The sequence below is a fragment of the Chrysochloris asiatica genome, unplaced genomic scaffold (assembly GCF_000296735.1).
Source record: "Chrysochloris asiatica unplaced genomic scaffold, ChrAsi1.0 scaffold00211, whole genome shotgun sequence".
Lineage (NCBI taxonomy): Eukaryota > Metazoa > Chordata > Mammalia > Afrosoricida > Chrysochloridae > Chrysochloris > Chrysochloris asiatica.
Genome location: NW_006408729.1, coordinates 4,571,540 through 4,591,988, shown reverse-complemented (window position 1 = coordinate 4,591,988; position 20,449 = coordinate 4,571,540). Strand labels below are relative to the sequence as shown.

Here is a 20,449-nt window from a genome sequence, read left to right as displayed (position 1 = left end):
GAGAAAAGTGATACAACAGAATGTAAAAATACTGAACAACAAATAGCATTAATAACACACAAGTAAAATTTTGCTAAAAACAATTTTTAAGTGTTGAACAGTACATCTACAGGGACCTGTTAAAAATTCAAGCCAGATTCAGAAGAGGGTGTGGAATGAGGGATATTATTACTAATGCCAGATGGATCATGGATAAAAGAATACCAGAAAGACTTTTACCTGTGTCTAAAGTCCTGCTGTGGGGCTGTGGACTAATGCATCAGATGGCAAAGCCGTTTGAACTGCAATGGTCAGTGATTCAAGCTCACCAACTGCTCCTTGGATACCATATACAGGGTCGCTATGGGTCGGAATCGACTTGACGGCACTTAGCAACAACAAATAATTATGTATAGGAGTCCTAGTATGGCACTGTGAGTTAATGCACTGGACTACAAAGTTGTTTGAATCACAAGGTGGGTGGTTCAAGCTCACTGGACACTCCTTGGAAACCCTATACAGGGTAGCTATGGGTCAAAACCAATTCGACGGCACTTATCAACAACAACAACAACAATTATGTATAATCTTACATTGCAAAGAATGAAAATTCTACAACACTTATATAATTGTACTCATGCAGAACATATACATAAACAAAGATGTACTCATTCAAACATAATAAGGGGATTCTGGAAGGTATAAAATCAGTAAAGGTGCATACCCAGGCTGAATCCTTTGACCATACTGATTCAACCTGTATGCTGAGCAAATAATTAGAGAAGCTGGACTATATGAAGAAGAATGCAGCATGAGGATTGGAAGAAGACTCATGAAAAACCTGCAATTTGCATATACCATAACATTGGTTGCTAAAAACAAGACTTGAAGCACTTACTGATGAAGTTTGAACACTCTAGTCTTTAGAATAAGTTGTACCTCAATATAAAGAAAGAAAGAGAAAAAATCCTCACAACTAACCCAATAAAAACATCATGACAAATAAAGAAAAAGTTGACATTATTAAAGATTTCATTTTACTTGGATTAACAATCAATGTCTCTGGATGTAGTAGTCAATAACTTTAATTATTAATTGCACTGGACAAATTTGCTGCAAAATACCTCTTTAGAGTGTTAAAAAGCAAATGTGTTACTTTGAGGACTAAAGTGTGGCTAACCCAAGCCATGGCATTTTCAATCGCTTCATATGCATGTGAAAGTTGGACAAGAAGTAAGGGAGATTGAAGAATTGATGACTTTGCATTATATTGTTGGTGAAGAACAGTGAATATGGCCTGGATTACCAGAAGAGCAAGCAAATCTGTCTTAGAAGAAGCATAACCAGAATGCTACTTAGAGGTAAGGATGGGAAGACTTCATTGTATGTTGTAATAGTTGAGGTTTTAGGTCAACTTGACTAAGACAGGATTCTCAGTGGTTTGACAGTTAAAGACACAGTAATCCCCCATGTTGAAACTAAATATAATATGGTAATCAACTGAGATCTGCTGTGAGTATCCAGTCAACTGACAGAAGTTTCCTTGAGCGTATAGCCTGCTTCCAATATATTGAGCACTTCATCAATGCTTGCTTGTTCTATGCTTCGGGTTCTACATTTGATTAGTCTTCCAACTTTCAGCTCTATGGACTTAAAGCCAGTGATTTAGTCTATTAGAGCCTGAAGTCTAACTTGTCAATCTAGGTTCATTTGACACAGGCACTTGGGACTTGCCCACCTCAACAACTGTGTATGCTATTCCATTGATATAATCTTCTTTTTACATATATACACTTACCAGTTGCACTAGTTTTGCTTCTCTAGAGAACCCAGTCAACACATACACTTTGGACATGTTATTTGGAGGGACCAGTCCCTGGAAAAAGGACATTATGCTTGGTAAATGACAGTGAGCAAAAAAGAGGAAGACCTCCAAAAAGTCTTCAATGTATATATAGACACACACACACACACACACACACACACTTTATTTTCCTCTTACCCCCACACTCTCAAAACAAACTGTCTAGAACAGAAGTTTGAGTATCTGAAAATGCTTAGCAGATCACAGTGGAAAATAATTTATAATATGGCTCACTACCATTAATGGCCTTAATAAACTCAGGTAACCAATTAGAGATTACTTTGTAAGACGTGAAGAAATGCCATGTGTTTTCAACATTTCATAAATTCAGATTCTCAAATGGAGTGTACATTTCATATCAATAATGCAAACATTTTATTTTCTAGCTTTCACCTAGCTTTGATATATATTTAATAAATATTACCAGATTATATCTTGAAGAAGAAAAAGAAAGCATTTGTTATGAGTAAGCTAAGTTCTACCTTTGAAGGAGTTGGCCTTTAATGTTTAAATCATGAGCAAGAGAGTTTTAAATGAATAATTTTTGTTTCATGTTTATGATTATCTTATAATCTTCTATTCACTGCATGATCTCCAAATAGTCAATCAAACTTTCCTTTTAAAACCTAAATGAAAAACTTATGTAATTGGGATCTTTTTAAAAAAAAAAAATTCAAACTCATTCCCATCAAGTGGATTCTGGCTCATATCACACTATATAGCAGTGTGGACCTACCCCATAGGGTTACCAACACTACAAATTTTTATGAGCAGATTGCCACATTTTTCTCCTTCAGTACAGCTGAAGGGTTCGAACTTCTAATCTACTGGCTTCCACCAAACACTTTAACCACTGTATTATCACAGATCCTTAATTAAGATCATTGTTGTCACTGTTAAGTGCTGTTGAGTCAGTTTCAATTCATAGTGACCCTGTATAGGTTTCTGAGGAGTAGCTTGTGGGTTTAAACTGCAGACCTTGTGGTTAGCAGTCCAATGCTTACCATGCAGGGTGACACCAGGACTCCAATTAGGATCATTGTTGTTGATTTGTTGTTAAGTGAAGTCAAATTAGTTCTGACCCACAGCGACCCTGCATAGGGTTTCCAAGGAGCTGTTAGTGAGTTTGAACTGCTGACCTTGCACTTCAAACCAACTTTGCAGTTCAGTGCATTAGCCTACAGCACCACACCAGGATGTTAAATATCTGGATATTCCTGTGAACTACTATGAGTTTTTAAAAACTGGAGAGTCCAGCTTTAAAACCACTGTTTTTAAGGAAGACTCAGATTATTCCAATAAAGAACGAAGCAAATATGCATATTACTTTAAGAACCACATATTGCTATTTGCTGTTTGCCATCAAGTTGGTTCTGACTTAGGGACCTGTATGGGGTTTCCCTCAGGCAGTAAACCTTTACAGCAGCAGGAAGCCTCACCTTTCTCCTAAGGAGTGGTAGGTGAACTCAAAGTGCTGAATTTGTGGCTATCAGCCCAATGCCTAAACTACTACATTACCAAAGCCCCTTAAGAAACACACTGGAAGGTACCAAAGAATCCTACATTAGGAATGGTTGCAAATGTCTTCTTATGTAATTTGGAAAAAAAAAAAAAAGTCTCTTTCATAAACAATATAAAGAATATATATGACTGGCAGCAGTCACGCAACTAGCTGTGTCAAGTGTATACCACTAGATGACATCTTAAATCATATAACACATTCAGAGACCTTAGAGAGTTGATAAGTACATTTGTGAAATGGAAACAAGGTCATGAATTCCAAATTTCTTTTTTAATATTAAAAGGTCTGACAATAATTAAAAATAATTCAAACCAACTCAACAATGACACTCTTTTGAATATAATAAAAAAAATATACAAATCTGAAAAGGTAATGCAAAAACTTAATGATCTTGACATCAATTTGTATAAAGAATAAAAACTCATTACAAATGGAACAAGGGGAGAAAAAGAAAGCTTGGTTAATATTATTATTTCCCTCATTTGACACCAAAATTTCCTTCCTATTAATACTCGTTTTATTCTTTCACAGAGTTTTGCTTATTGTAAACAAGCAGAAAGTCAAGGCAGAAGCAGAGAGCATTAGGAAAGAAAGAAAGAAAGAAAGAAAGACTCATACAAAACACAAAACAGATCAGGTTTCCTTTCTCTTAACTATTTGGTTCTTGTTAATTTAAACTTCAAAAGCTTTAGTGTCCAAATTTTAAATATCTAAAAGAACCGAGTGAAACAGTGCTGCTCTACCTAAAACTAGCTGACACATGGAACACATGTTGAACAGAAACTAATTACAGAGAAGTATATTACAAATCAAAATGGAGTCAAAGGAAACTTATTACAACAGGAACTGAAATTTGCTTCTGAATATTGAAAATCCTGTGCTGTTTGTTGTTATTATTGCTTTTCCAAGTAAAATTCTATTTTTGCAAACACCTGTTTTAATATAAGTGTTATTTTCAAATGATAAAGGAAACTTGTTGCCATATATTTGTTTTAGATACGGACTTTTGTATGTACACAGCTTTTAAGGTTTTAATATATTAAAAACATTATATTGTTTTTGTTTTTGTTTTGTTTTTTCATTGTAGGTGGTTGGTATTCCCCCTCTCCTTAACAAATTGGCCTAGCTCTCAAATCATTCCATAGACTTTTATGTTAATTCATGAGACAATTCTCAGTCAGTCATACTAGTAGAATAGACTGCTGGATAATATATAATAATATAGAAAAAGACAAGCTATTTGGACTTTAAAGCAAAGCCAGAGTGAACAACCTGAAAGTGTTAAATATTTCAACATTAGCAAAATAGGTGTATGGTGGTGGTGGTGTGCTGTGGAGTCGAGTCCAACTCATAACAACACTGAATAATATTTCCAATGCTAAAATCTTTACAGGGGCAGAAAACCTCATTTTTCTCCAGAGGAGTGCCTGGCAGACTCAAACTGGTTAGCAACCCAATGCATAACCTATTACACTACCAGGGCTCCATAAAATATGTACACAAAATCATTTAATTACCATTTTTAAATAACTTATATTACATGCCAAGATTAAAAAAAAAAATTAAATGCATTGCTGTTGCCAAGTCAATACAGACTCATGATGACCTCATGTGTTACAGAGTAGAAATGAGCTCAATAGGATTTTCTTGGCTATAATCTTTATGGGAAGAGGATGGAAGCAACCTTTCTTCTGGGGTGCCATTAGGTGGGTTTCAATCATCAAACATCAGGTTAGTCATTGTTAAGTGCTGTCGAGTTGGTTCTGACCCATAGCAATCCTATATAGGGTTTCTGAGGAATGGCTAGTGATTTTGAACCACTGACTGACTTTGCAGTCCAGCGCATGAACCCACATTGAGTAATCCAGCACAAACCATTTGTACTACACGGGGACTTTCAAAACCTTCAATCACTATTTTTAGATAATATATTTTCATACCATGATGATGATTTCAAATGACAGTAAATGAGCTTTCTCAGAATTTAATACTATTTTTCCCTGTGGTGCTGTAGGATAGGCACTGAACCGAAAGGTTGGTTTGAACTACAAGGTCGGTGGTTCAAACTCACCACCTGTTCCTCGGAAACCCTATACAGGGTCACTATGAGTTGAAAGCAACTTGATGGCACTAACAACAACAAAGTCACTAATTAAGCCAGTTTCTTCTATCATATATAATTTATGATAGGTTAATTTACTTTATTTATCCAGTCCAATATCTCATATAAGTCCAATATCTCAACTAAGAATAGGTTATCAATTAATAGCTATTCAAGGGGAAATATGGAAGAAAATAAGTGTTCTGTTTAGAGGTTCCCATAGATCCCCATTTTATTATCATCATTAAGACACTACGCAGAAATCAACATTGTACTTACAAGTGAAATTATTTTGAAATAAAGATTCACAAAACCACAATACAAGATTTATGTCCTTAGATAATTAACATTTAGTAGGATAACAGTGAACAATTAAAAAAAAACATCAGTCCCATATAGTTAAATGTCAAGCTATATGGCTATTCCCAGATTTGGGGGAATTCAAGAACTGGTAAAAATATCTTCCATCCCCAAACAAAATGGGAATAGACATGGCTGAACTTCCTGGGTGCTAAACTCCAGCTCTGGTTTATTTTAGGTAGATAATATCAGGTAAATGAACCCTGGTGGTACAGTGGCTAAGCACTCAGCTGTTAGCCTAAAGGTCAGTGGTTCAAATCCATCATCCACTCAGTGGGAGAAAAATGAGGCAGTATGGAAGCACTATGGGGCAGTTCTACTTTGCCTTATAACATTGCTATCAGTTAGATTGGACTAGAGAGCAGTAGGGTTTGGTTTTTGTGGGATTAATATCAGATAGCCTACTTAGTTTCACTAAGCTTCAGTTTCCTTATTTGTAAAATGGAACTGGAAACAGAATCTACTTCACCCTACTGCCATTAAGTCAAGTCTGACTCATAGCGACCCTACATAAGATTTCTGAGACTGTAAATCCTCTTTCTCCCACGGAACAGCTGGTGGTTCTGAACCACCAACCTGGCAGGAAGAGTAAAACATGCACAGTACTTAGACACTGAAAAGATAAGAATTTAACAAATTTTAGCCTAGCAACAAAAGAAATCTCGTATGTACTCCCAAGTCACTATAAAAAACAATCATCTACGTCACCATTTATAACCAAAAGTATCATTATTAAAATTAAAAAAGAAATAATTTTGCTCATAACCAGTGGTAATTCATTCCCACAAACCAATACCAGTCTGTGATCAGTAGTTGGGAATATCCATTAAAGTCCAAATATGTTATCGGAGTTTGTGTTGTTGTTGCTGTTGTTGTTGTTGTTAAGTGTCTTTGAGTTGGTTCCAACTCACAGCGACACTGTATAGGGTTTCCAAGGAGCAGCTGGTGGGTTTGAACCTCCGATCTTGTTGTTCACACTGACTTTGTGGCCCATTGCTTTATTCTACAGCATCATACCAGGACTGTATTGTTATTGTTATTAGGTGCTGTCTCTAGTCGCTTCTAACTCTTAGAGTTTCTGACTGTATAGGGTTTAAAGCGTTAACACTGTGATTCAAATCAATTTTATGGTACAGTGTTTTATTCCATAGAGCCACACCAGGACTCCATGTTGTTGTTGTTAAGTGCTGTCGAGTCGATTCTGACCCATAGCGACCCTCTATAGGGTTTCCGAGGAGCAACTGGTGAGCTTGAACCGGCAACCTTACAGTTCATGGCTTTCAGCCTGGTGCATGTGACCTACAGTGCCACACTAGGACTCCACAGGAGGATAAAAATCAAGCAAGCCCAAAATCATTAGAGACACTTCCATAAGGAAGTGGAACATGAGATAAGGCTTAAGAATATAGATATAACCCCGAGAGAGAAAGTGGAGTACATCTACAGCTTCCTTTAGTTATTTCAGTGTTATGGAACATTACTTCTTAAAGTCAATATATAGCATTGATTTTAATATATTGCCACCTTTCCAAAACTATCAGAGTATTATTACTACAGGTAATACTTTCAGATTTTAAGAATAATAGTTCTGTGAATTTATGGCACTTAAATTTGCGTTAAATCCATACTCTTCTTTATAATGTGTTCTGTTGTAACAGCAAAAGGGTTTGCTTATCTGATATAACAGGTCATTGTTGGTTAGTGCCCTGGAGTGGGTTCTGACTCATAGAGACACTGTATAGGGCTTCCAAAGAGCGGCTGGTGAGTTTGAACCACCGACCTTACAATTCAAATCAACCTTGCAGTCCAGTGCTTTATCCTACAGCGCCACACCAGACTCCGATATAACAGTTTACAGATACAAATTTTAAACTTAGTTTATAAAGAAAAGTTCTAGGTACGGTTTTACAGGAAAAGAAATACTAAGCCCCTAACAGAATAACTACATGTCCCAAATATGCTAACCACTATGGACTTATCTTTCCTCTTTGTGTTATAACATCCCAGCTTTATTTAAAATTTAATAAATTATAATCAACAGGCATACTAATTTATTCTTTTTATTTCTTGAGAAAGTTCAATATCAGCATTCTTCCTGGTTCTTTAATAGTTAGCTTTGTATGTTAAGCACCACACTATGAACCACAAGGTCAGCAGTTCAAGTCCACCAGAAGTTCCACTGGAGAAAGATAAGGCTTCTTGTTCTCTCAAAGATACATAAGCCTCAGAAACCCTACACATGGTCACTACGAGTCAGACAGAACCAATTCGACGGCACTTAACAACAACATTCTCCCTCTGCATGATAGGGTTAAGATTACGTACTTTTAATTCATTTGACTAGAATTTGTTCTTTTGTTTTTGTTGTTGTTAAGCAGAGGAATGGCCCGTGGGTTTGAACCATCAACCTTGTAGTCAGATGTCCAGTGCTTATCCTACAGCACCACATCAGGACTCCACAGAGAAAGAATATTGTGTCTAATACAGTACAATAATTAAGCATGGGTTGTGTAGATGGATGCCTAAACAAAATCTTATGCTTACTAGTTATGTGAGATCAAGATAATTACTCAAACCAGTGGTTCCCACAATGTCCTCAGACTGAGAGAATCATCACCACCAGGGAACTTGTTAGATATTCAAATTCTCAGGCCCTATTCCAGGAGCTTTGGTAACGTAGTGGTTACGAATCAGGCTGCTAATCTCACGGTCAGCAGTTCAAAACTACCAGCTGTTCTGCAGGAAAACAGATGAGGCTTTCTGCTCCTATAAAGATTTACAGCCTCAGAAACCCTGGGCAGGGTCGTTATGAGTCAGAACCGACTCCACGGCACACAACAACAATATTCCAGACTCACTCAGAAACTGGGGTGGGGCTCAGCAATTTGTTTTACCATGCCTTCCAGGTAAGGCTGATGCATGCTCTAAGTTAAGAAACACTGACTCGAATACTAAGGGTCTTCCTTTTCTCCTTGGTATAGTGGATTTCCTAAAGCAGACCTTGTCCCACCAGAGAAGGCTATGGCAGGTATGGCATGTGCCCTGCCACTTGAAGTGGGGGTGGGGGTGGGCAGAAATAAGCAATGTCTAGTCATCCTCTCAGTTTCTATAGCCAGCTATGACAGATTACCCAGCAGTTGAAAACGAATTTCCACATGTGCTACTTTCTGTAGATATGCCCCTTTGAACAGCTCAGGGAAAAGGACTTTGACCTTTTATCATCAGTATCTTTTTGCTTGTTTGCTTATATTTAAGTCAAGGGCCCAAATTACAGAGAATAGGGACATCAATATGTGGCTTCCAGAGACCAGATTGAAATGTGCTGACCTGCCAGCAGTAGGCCAGGGACCAAAACAGGCTTCAGGGCAGGCCCTAAAGATTTGGCCACTGAAGTCACCAGTGGGCAAAATGCCCTAGAAATAATGTTTTATCCCCATATAAACAAGATCATGCTGCTTTGATAGCGACAAATGATAGTACACGGAGAATAAACACTGATCCTTTTGGTCCCAAAAGACACTGAGTTCTTATCCCCTACTTAACTCTCCCCAGAGGACAGGCACGGGGAATTCTCCTAATTGACGTCAGCTGCTGTAAAGGAAGGAATGCCATGGCCTTAAACTTGGCCACCGGTCTACTCTCACATTCAGGAACAAAGCCAGAGGGTTCTCCTGGCAACTGCCTGACATGCTAAATGGCAGGCAAGGCCATTGAGGGAATCCTTTGCTACCCCAGGGACAAATCCCCCACTGCAGGAAACAGACAAACTGGAGAGATTAGCAATTTGCCATGCTGAGGTTGGCCTAACTCCTCTGTACAGTGAGCAGACAATGAGTTCTAAAAAAATGCTATTAAAAACCTAAACCCCTGGGTAACTTTTGTCTTACGAATGAGAGGGAATGTTCTTTGCTAAGTCAAAGGGAAAACAGGACAATATGGGAACTTCAAGAAGAAAAGTAATAAATTGGATCTCTGTATGGACTAACCTGCTATATTCAAACAGTCTTTAGTAGATAATGGATTTTTTTTTTTTTTTTTTTTAAGTAGAAACTACTTCTTATTAAAATTGGATCCTACAAAGGCTAGCAATTCCTTGTTGTTGATGTTATGTGCTGTGGAGTCGGTTCCAACTCATAGCAACCCTGTACAGGGTTTCCGAGACTGTAAATCTTTATAGGAGCAGAAAGGCTCATCTTTCTCCCACGGAACAGCTGGTAGTTTCGAACTACTGACCTTGAGGTTGGCAGCCCGACTCATAACCACTATGCTACCAGAGCTCCTTAACAATTCCTTGGACAAGTATAAAAGGCTCCTAATCAATCCATCTTCCAAGAGATTCTCCCCTACTCCATTCTGACACCTCCAGCAGAATGCTGTCAGAATCAATGCTCTATGCACAAACTTGATTACATATCTCCCCTGCTTAAGAACACCCTAAAATCTCTATTGTCTATAGAACAATATCCAAATATTTAAGTATTCATACTAATACTAATATCTAACCTGGCCTTCTGATCTCAGGCTCATCCCCCACTTCCACCCTCGTACCCTTCAGAAAACCTGTTTAAACAGAGCATAGCTCCATGATTTTGATGTGCTGCTTACTAATCAAAGCTAAAACCAGTCCACTACTCTCCAGTCAATACCCAGTGCATGGTGACTTCATGTGTGTCTGAGTAGAACTGTGTTCCACCATTATCTATTTCTTTAAAAACAGCTGTTTCCTACTTAGATTATAGTGATACATTTTCTGGGATGTCTACATAGTTAATTTCTAGTCACTAATTAAAAGACTTAGCTTGTGTTAACCCCTCCACCTTGTAGAATAAATTTTTCATGATTTCCAAACTGAGTTATTTCTCTTCGTATCTGTATTTTGAAATTTGTCAAATTGTCTGCTGACTTGAGGTCTCAAAAGAAATAACCAGCTGTGGTCTCTACTGAAGGATCCAGAACGATGTTGTGGGTTAGCTGTTGGGCTGCTAATCACAGGGTCAGCAGTTCAAACCCACCAGCTTCTCTGAGTGAGAAAAATGAGGTTGTTTGTTCCCATAAGATTTACAGTCTTTATGACCCTATATAGTGCTCTTATGAGTTGAAATCAACTCAATGGCTGTGGGTGTTGATTTGAACACTACTGAACAGGAGGACAGTTAGTCTATGAACTCTAGGAGGGCTTCAAGTTTCAAGGAATAAACATCATGAATCAACAAGGCCCACTCTATGTGTTCATTCAGAACACAGCTGAATCAAACATAGGTGATAACTAAACCATCCCATAAAGTGCACAGCCCTAAATGTCTACTTTTAAGTTATAATTATCACTTTCATGAAACACATAGTGGGCTCGTTACAAATTATTTGTTTGTGTTGTTAAGTGTCACCTAGTCCGTTTTGATTAGTAATGACCCTGTATAGGGTTTCCGAGGAGAAGCTGGTTAGTCTGAACTACAGGCCTTATGGATCAAGTCGATCTTGTGTGTGTCCAGTGTTTAACCTACAGATACTATTAATACCACTGGAGTCAATGCCTCCCGGTATCTGATCCATCTACAGTCTTTATTATTACTATTATTATTTACAAGCAAGAAAACCAATCTTGCCAATGAAAAATAAATTTTTTTTGGAATAGGTTTTAAGAACATTTTGATCAAGAAAAGCTTGTCTAATATTCTAGAGAACTTACCTGTCTCTTAATATATAAGGGGCCTTCAGGAAGTTTGTGGAAAAATGGAACTGACAGATAATGGAATTTTTCCATGGGCTTTTTGAAGACCCCTATTTGCATGTGAAGGCCAAGAATATTAGTGCATGAAGATTTAAAAAAAACACAATTATTTATATTTATGAAATTACAAATTTTTTTTATTCCAAACAAAACAATATTTTGCTTCTTAAGTGTTTCTCTGTCTTCAGCATCTCTGAAAATGCAAACCAGCAAATTTAGCAAACTCCCCACTAAAGATATATCAAAAAGCCTCTAGTATTTGACTCCATACCTATAAAAAAACTTCTCTGACAAGATCTCATTCTTATAGTCTAAGAGAAGCTACTGAGTCACAGTCAACTTGACAGCAACTACTTTTCAGCTGGTTTTCAATTCGTTTTAAGAGAAGTTGTATGCTTATTAAAACATTTATTTGCCCTTAAAAAAGGAACAGCGGGAAAATGGTCATAGAGTAGCAAAATAACATAAGAGAGAAATTTGGCCTTCTTCCTTAAATTTAACAGTTCTCAAACTTTAATGTGCATTAGAAACACAGAAAGGACTTGATAAAACACAGATTTTAGGGCCTCACCCAGATAATCCAATTTAGTAGGGGTGAGGCCTGAGAATCTGCATTTTACCAAGTTCCCAGGCAAGGATGATGATTATGATGAATCGGAAGAAGATGCTAGTCTGGGTATTTCACTTTGAGAATCACTGCTTCAATTAGCCACTTACTCAGACACTGTGGAAGCCATAAGGTACTTTGTTTAATCTTTCCCAATGACTGTCCTATGTCCATTTGGGCCACTTAGTATTTCTACTGACAAATAATATCATCTCATATCCTTAGCAACACTCTTATTTACAGTATTACTTCAGAGTATCTTCATCACCTTTAACTTGCACACCACTTTTTAGAGCATCACAATTTGTAAATGTCTAATAAATGAAAATAAAAATAATTTAGGTACATACAATCTCCTTAATTCTTAATGTACAGGATCCAGAGTAAAAGAGTAAGATGAGTAAGAAAGTAAAAAACTCATTGTTTGCTTGGATTTTTTATTTGTTCTTATAAACAACAAAATATGGGCACGAACTGGCGGGTCCATGTCCTGGACTTACCTGTGACTGGAGCATCAATATCCAGCAAGTTCTTTTCCTGTCGAAGAATTGAAGCCCCCTCGGTTATTATTCTCAATGCAACACTCTCTTCCAGCCTGCCCTCCTTCATGAGATGTGCCTTTAAGATATCCACACGAGGTTTCCCATCATTATCAAACACTTCTTTCGCTGTAAGCCGGTGACTTGGAGGAAATGGGACAGCTGAAAGAGAGAGAGAAAAAAAAAAAAATCATTACTACACTAGCCAAAACTCAAAAACAAAACATTCAATAGCAACCCTAAATGTTCATCCCACTTGTTAACCATAGAGTCCCCACATGGTACAAACCATTAAGTGCTGGGATGCTAACTCAAAAATTAGCAATTTGAGTCTATGTGGTGGTACCTGAGAAAAAAGACCTGGTGAAAAAAAAAAAAAAAATCAGCCATCAAAAATCCTATGGAGACAAGACTCTCATGATTCAGTAGTAATTGTTATCCTGACTAACTGCAATTTTCACAACTGTAAAAGTAGAAGTTTTGTAGCAAAAAGGAGTGAGTGGTCGATCTTACAGTTCTGGCGCAGAGGACCCTGGGACAACCCAGGAAGAAGAGTGGAAGCGGAGTGTAGGACCCTACCCAGAGAAGCCCCAACACCAGAGATGGAGGCAGAGATGAGGACATGGAGAGAATGAGCAGCTGAGGACTCTAGACTCAGGGAGGGAGAGGGGATGTGTGCTGGCAGCTGGGGAGTAGGCTTGCAGGATGTGCCTTTGGGCTGTTTGAATGATTGTATATTACTGAGTGTTTTGGTGAACATTCAAAAAAATATAGAAGGAATAGAAGCAAATACTGTTGAATGATGAAGCATGCAGGGGATTGTAATCATTGCAATGAAACAAATAAGATATGATGAGTGTAAAACTGATGTTCCCCCATGTAAACTCACTCAATTCACAATAAAATCTTTAAAAAAATAAAAACCTATGGAATACAGTTCTACTTTCACAATAAGGTTGCCATGAGTCAAAGTTGATTTTTTATAGCAACTGGTATTTTTGTTTTGTTTATTATAACTAAGCATGTAATGGAATTGTTTTTAAAATTCCTACAATAAAATTTGCTCAAGAGAATTGAACTATCAAGAACTAATGACTGCCATTAAAGACTGCCATTTCCCTTTGATTCTAAATGGAAAGCCATTGCTGAAAGTTAATCTACAGTTCTTATTCATCCAGTATTTATCTCTTGCATCTAGAAATTCCTGATACAATTAATAAAGGAGAGAGACATTGTTTCTGTTAAGTAATAATCAATTCGGGGTGGGAGTGGGGGAAGTTCCTATAAACCTCATATAGATGAAGAAGATTCTACACACAGCAGACTCTTTCCTGCGATCAGACGAATGAGGAAATCTGTCCCACCAGATTTCGTTTCTAACTACAGTTGCATCACTGAGTTAAACTGATTGACCCACTATTTAAGGAAAAATTAAGAATCTAAAGGTAAAAAAGCAAAAACACACTGAATATTGAGCAGAAAATCTGTGTGTGTGTGTGTTTAAATAAAAGGGATCTCTTTGGTGTGTGTGTGTGTGTGTTTTGTTTTGTTTTTAATTATTATTTAAACAGTGAGGGGACAGTAGGATTCAGCAGAGGAGGCACAAGTATTTAAGAAAAAGGTACAATGACAAACTCAAGTTATTGCTCAGACTCGGCGACAACCATGTTCTCCTCCACAAATCCTATGCTTTCTTAATAGCCCTCTTTTAATGTTACCGCCACTCTTCATATCTGTATATACATTCATTCATTCATTTAGCCACAAATTCCAATTTCGTACTTACTAAATCCCTACCGGAGTCCTGGTGTGGTACTGTGGATTAATGCAGTGGACTATAAAGTTGGTTTGAACTAAAAGGTCAGTGGTTCAAGCTCACCAGCCATTCCTTGGAAACCCTATGCAGGGTTGCTATGGGTCAGAACTGACTCAACCACACTTAACAACAACAAATGCCAACTATATGCTACAACATCCAAAGCTCTGTCATAATATGAAGATTTTATTTCTGATAAAAGGCCAATGTGGTCTTTCAGTGAATACAACTTTTCATTTCTCAGCTTTGCACAAGTGTTCATTCACTGAATAACACTGATTTATATGAAATATGCAAGAAGCATAAATATCGTTTCATGTAACTTTCCTGTGCTCTATGTGTTATGTCATATGTCCCAGAACTTTTCCATAGGATAATTCCTTTCCCTAGAAAAAAAGACTAGATATTAAAGAATTAATCTGACCTTTATTTACTAAAACTGTCTCTCAGAGAATCAAGACTTACATAAGCCTATACCATGAAATTTTATTTAATCTAATAGCACAGATGTATTATCCAAGTAGAATCAACTTATTTAAGAGAAAAGAAAGATCAGCCAATGAACTGGTACTTGTAAGACTCAAACTTAGTTTTCCTAATAATCCAACCTTATCTCTCTATGCTGCCAGAGTAAAGTAGTAGTGTTAGACTGAGGAGATGAACATGAGCCCTTTGGGGTCAAACATACAGAGATATAGACCCTGTCTTTGTATAATTCCAAGATATTGACCTTGGTAAACTTAAACAATCTTTTGGCTTCCATTACTTCTTCTAAAATGGGGATAATATCTGAGGGGGCGTGTGATGGCTCCATATGATAAGCACTGGACTGTGAACCACAGCCCCATGGTTCAATCCCGCCTGCCGCTCCTCAGAAGAAAGATGAGGCTTTCTGCTCCCTTGAAGATTTAAAGCCTTGGGAACCCTATACAGGATGGCTATGAGTTGGAACTGACTCTTAACAAAAATAACAACATCTGATAATTATTATAAAATCACTTAATTAAATAGTAATTGTTGCAGTTCACATTGATAAGAGTATTTTATGTGAGGCATTGTTCGGCCAATAAAATCAAGATACAAGAGTAAAGTTGTAAAATGAGTAAGGCAATGTATGCATGTGCTTACATATAAATATGTACTCATGGCATTCCTGTGGGGGGAGAAACATGAAGTTAAAAAGTATTAAGCACTTTGCCCAAGATAATGACCTAATCATTTGTGTACAGATCCAATGAGTCTGAAGCCAGGCAGTCTGATGCCAGAATGTCTATGTTAAGAAAAAACACTACACTGCCTACCAGAAAGTACTTAAAACTACAGTGCTCAAAAATTAGTAAGTGATGAGTACATTACTATACAGTTTAAATCCTAACATATACTGTGACAGTTTCCTAAAGAACCTACATGTAGCCCCCTTCTGTTTCCCATATTAATTAAGGCAGCTTAAACTAAGAGACGCAATGTATAATATAAAAGCATGTTGTCATTGTTAAGTGCCATCAAGTCGGTACCAACTCATAATGACCCTATGCACAAAAGAACGGAACACTGCTCAGTCATGGGCCAACCTCACAATTGTTGCCATGCTTGAGCCCATTGATGTTGCCACTTTGTCAATCCATCTTGCTGGGGTCTTCCTCTTTTTCTCTGACTCTCCACTTTACCAAACATGATCTCCTTCTTCAGTGACTGGTCCCTCCAGACAATATGTGTTAAGTATGAGAAAAGAAGTCTGGTCATCCTGGTCTCCAAGGAGCACTGTGGCTACACTTCTTCCAATACAAATCTGTTTGTCCGTTTGGTAGCCTGGGGTACTTTCAATATTCTCCTCCACCATAATTCAAATGCATCAATTATACGGTCTTCCTTATTCACTGTCCAGCTTTCGCATGCATATGAGGTTATTGAAAATACCATGGCTTGGGTCAGACACACCTGAATCCTCAAGCTGATATCTTCGTTCTTCAACATTTAAAAACATCTTGTGCCGCAGATTTGCCAAATACAAATACATCATTTGATTTCTTGACTGCTGCTTCCATGAGTGTTGATAGTTGATCCAAGAAAAATGAAGTCCTTGACAATTTCAGTCTTTTCTCCATTGATAAGAATGGTGTTTATTGGTCCAGTGATGAGGATGTTTGTTTTCTTTACATTGAGATGCAATCCATACCGAAGGCTGTGGTCTTTCATCTTCATCAGTAAGCATTTTAAGTCCTCTTCACTTTTGCAAAGGCTTTCAAATATAAAAAGGATATAGTACAGTAAAAGCAGAATCCAATGAATAAGTAAGGAATAAAAATAAGGAGAAAATTAAATCATTAAACTTGAGGAATTTTTGTTTTACTTATTCTCACCACCACCCCAATTTTGTTTTTGTTTTGTTTTGTTCCTTTTTAAGAAAATATAGACATATTTCAGTGGCCACATTTCTTTCCCATGTCTTTAAATATGTTTTGGAATCAAGAAGTATTTTACCTGGCAAGTCCTTAATATTCCTTAGGCTATAGGTCATAAATCAAGACATCTGACGAGTTTATAAAGGGGAGAACTTTAAGAAGACACTTCGATTAAGTTAAGAACTGATTTTTTTGCAAGTGATTTCCCAAGGTGTGAGTTAGAAAATTGAGTTAGACAATTGAGAGACAATTTAAGTGGCTGTGCAAAGCTGTCAGGCACAAATTGTTGGAGCACAGAAATGGAGGAGGGTGATTTATTGTCAACTGGATATAAAAGTAATGGGTCTCTATGACAAGCTCATGTGCTTACCTTATTAAACTTAAGAGAGATCACAGGACCAAACCTGAAAGTGCTAAAGTTTTAAGAAGGTGAGAGGCAAAGGAAGAGCACAGAAAGCACCCTAGGGAGATCATCCCCATCATGAATCTGGCACTCTCCTAGTTCTCAAACTCCCCAAGGCCAAGATCACTGCAATACCAGATGCTCCACTGTTTGCTGCAGATCCTTTACCTTCCAGTAATTGCTAATTCTAACCTAACTGGCTAAGGTAAAACCACCTGTGCTAAGATACTGGAATTGGTTCCAAATAAGCAAGGGCAAGAAGACAAAGGTCAATCAGAGGGTTCTATTTTCAGTAGAATGACAGGAACACTGATGGGATGGGGTCCCGTACTGGTAAAACAGATGGCAAAGCCTGCAGGGAAGCAAGATGAGCAGCTATGATGCCAGAGATCGAATGCACAGATGCTCTCAGCCAGAGAGGAGCTTTCTGGGACAAAAATAAGAGTGTGCTAATATTTGTGTGGTCCTGGTGTGGAGCTGTAGGATAAGCACTGGACTGCATCAAATGATTGGAGGTTCAAATCTACAAGCTGCTCCTCAGAAATCCTATACAGGGTCATTATGAATGGGAACCAAGTCAATGGCACTTAACAACAACGCTTATGTATTTTGTGCACCTTCTGGATTCATAAATAAAATAATAGACTTCAAAATATCACATTTATTTCCTCTCTGTGTTCACCCGTCACTCTGTGGGAGAACGATGTGGCAGTCTTTTTGGTAAAGACAGTTGTTGTTAAGTTTCATCACATCAGTTCCGACCAAAGCAACCCTGTATAGAGTTTTCGAGGAACAGCTGGTGGGTTTGAATCACCGACCTTGTGGTTCAAACTGACCTTGAGGTCCAGTGCATTATCTTGCAGTGTCACACAGCTTTGTTGTTGTTGTTAAGGGCCGTTGAGTTGGTTCTGACTCATAGCAACCCTTAATAGGGTTTCTGAGGAGCAGCTGATGGGTTCGAATTGCCAAACTGGTGTGCAGCAGCCCAATGCTTATCACATAGTGCCACACCAAGACTCTTATGGGGTAGTTTTACTCTGTTCTTTATGGTCACTATGAGTTGTAACTGACCTGATAGCCATGAGTTTGTTTTTTTGAGTGTTGGAGTCCCGGTGTAGGGTTGTAGGATAAACACTGTACTGTTAACTAAAGGTCAGCAGTTCAAAACCACCAGCTGCTCTTTGGAAAATTCTGTACAGGGTCCCTATGAGTTGAAACCTACTTGGAAGCACTTAAGGAAAACAACCTAGACTGCTACAAGCAGACATGCCAAATATTGAGCAAAAGTAATTTCAGGGGGTAAAAAACAACAATGTGCTTAGAAAACGCTTCCTTCATCAGTGCTCTGTGAAAGCACCTATGCTATGTGATTTTTAGAAATTGGATCCCACCCCCAATTCTTTCTTTGGTGTTGAGTATTAGCTCAAGTTGCTTTCCTTGATGCATGAGCAAGTCAAACTACAGAAAATTTAAAAACAACTATTGATTTGGGGGCTGACAATTTCCAAAACTATTTTCTTATAATTGCCTATAAATACAGAATGGAGTGTTCTAAGACTTCTTTACAAAGATCCCTAAAATAGAATATTTCAGTTTCCTCTACTTTATAATTTCCAATCAATGTGATATTTTTCTGTCAAATTATTTTCTTTTAAAGTAGTGAGCTGAAATGTGGGTGGTATAAGTCCTTGATGGATTTTAACAAAAAAACCATTACCTATAGAGGCAAACCAAAGGAGCTCTGGTAGCGTAGTGGCTACGAATCGGGCTGCTAACCTCAAGGTCGGCAGTTCAAAACTACCAGCCGTTCTGCAGGAGAAAAATGAGGCTTTCAGCTCCCTTAAAATTTACAGCCTCAGAAACCCTGTGCAGGGTCGCTATGAGTCGGAACCAACTCCACGGTACTTAACAACAACAACATAGAGGCAAACTACTACTGGGCTATGATCATGTTCCCATATGACCATGTTCCCATATCACTGCCTGTGGAAACCCGGCAAAGACTGATTTCCAGCTATCAAGGATATAAATATTGCTTCTTTTCTATTTGTTACTGCCACCAGAGAGGTCACCTATCCAATGCAAAGAAAGGCAACTAGTTCGGGGACCAAAATAATGTGTTTCAACTCCTGGCATCAATACAATACTAACTGAAGTTCTTTTCTGCTTCACCAGTCGATAATTATAATTCACCAGTAGAGAAACGCATTCTAAGTCAGAAAACTTTGTGCCCAGAGTAGCCTTAGATAATCTATTCTGACTGACCGTGGGGATCATGCCCCAGAAAAATTCAGAGTCTCTTGAATTTTGAGATGCAGCATTATTAGACAATCCCTATGTTTCTCAGTAGCCAGTCGGGATCGATTATGAATGTGGGACAGATCCAGTTACCTGGGATTACTGTTCCTTGAACTGGAGGAGGCAATTTTGCCACTATTGAGGGTATTCTGACAATTTTATTGGACATTGCCATGGTGATGCAATTGCTAGAAAGAGGAATAGGATAACTGCTGCCTAACTTCTCCCAGGAATAGTTTTATAAATGCTAACAAGGAGAAAGAATCACAGACTCAGAGACTTAAAAGAACATTTAGCCTAGTGTTGTTTTTTCCCCAAACATTTGTTTTACTACAAATTTTGAAAGAAAATTTTTTTTGCTTTCCTTCGAACAAAATGCCACTTGAAAACGCCAAGTGTATCTGATGGAGAAAGGAGCCTATATACAGACTTGTCTGTCTTTCTCCTCCCTTATGGCAGCATAACTAAGACCAGTTCACAAAACTGTGGGGCATTCTAGAACAAAACTAGAAAACTCCTAATCTATACTGGTCCTTGGCCCGTCATATTATACAAAGAAAGCCTGAAACCCAGAGAGGAAAGTGATTTGTCCACAGTCACAGGATTGTTGTTAAGTGCCGTCATGTGGTTTCCAACTCATAGCAAACCTGTATATCTAACTCACAGCAACCCTGTGTAGAGTTTCCAAGAAGTGACTGGGGGGTTCAAACTGCTGATCTGGTGGTTGGCAATTCAGTGCTTATCCAATATATAGTGCTACACCAAGACTCCAACACTATAATATTTAGGTCTCCTGATTTCTTTTCCAGAAATTTACCCATTCTGTTGAT

General features: G+C 37.9%; 1 protein-coding gene across 3 annotated transcripts in view; it reads right to left on the bottom strand.

Annotated features, from left to right (window-relative positions):
- LOC102839900 (serine/threonine-protein phosphatase 2B catalytic subunit alpha isoform-like) overlaps positions 1–20,449 on the bottom strand; it is a 449,181-nt gene that overhangs the window by 241,951 nt on the left and 186,781 nt on the right. For 2 of the 3 annotated variants that reach the window (XM_006872721.1, XM_006872720.1), the window contains exon 2: positions 12,662–12,862. The exons of the other annotated variant lie outside the window; for it this stretch is intronic. In XM_006872721.1, the coding sequence (XP_006872783.1) occupies positions 12,662–12,862 (201 nt within the window). The remainder of the gene's footprint in view (positions 1–12,661; positions 12,863–20,449) is intronic. 3 annotated transcript variants of the gene reach the window in all.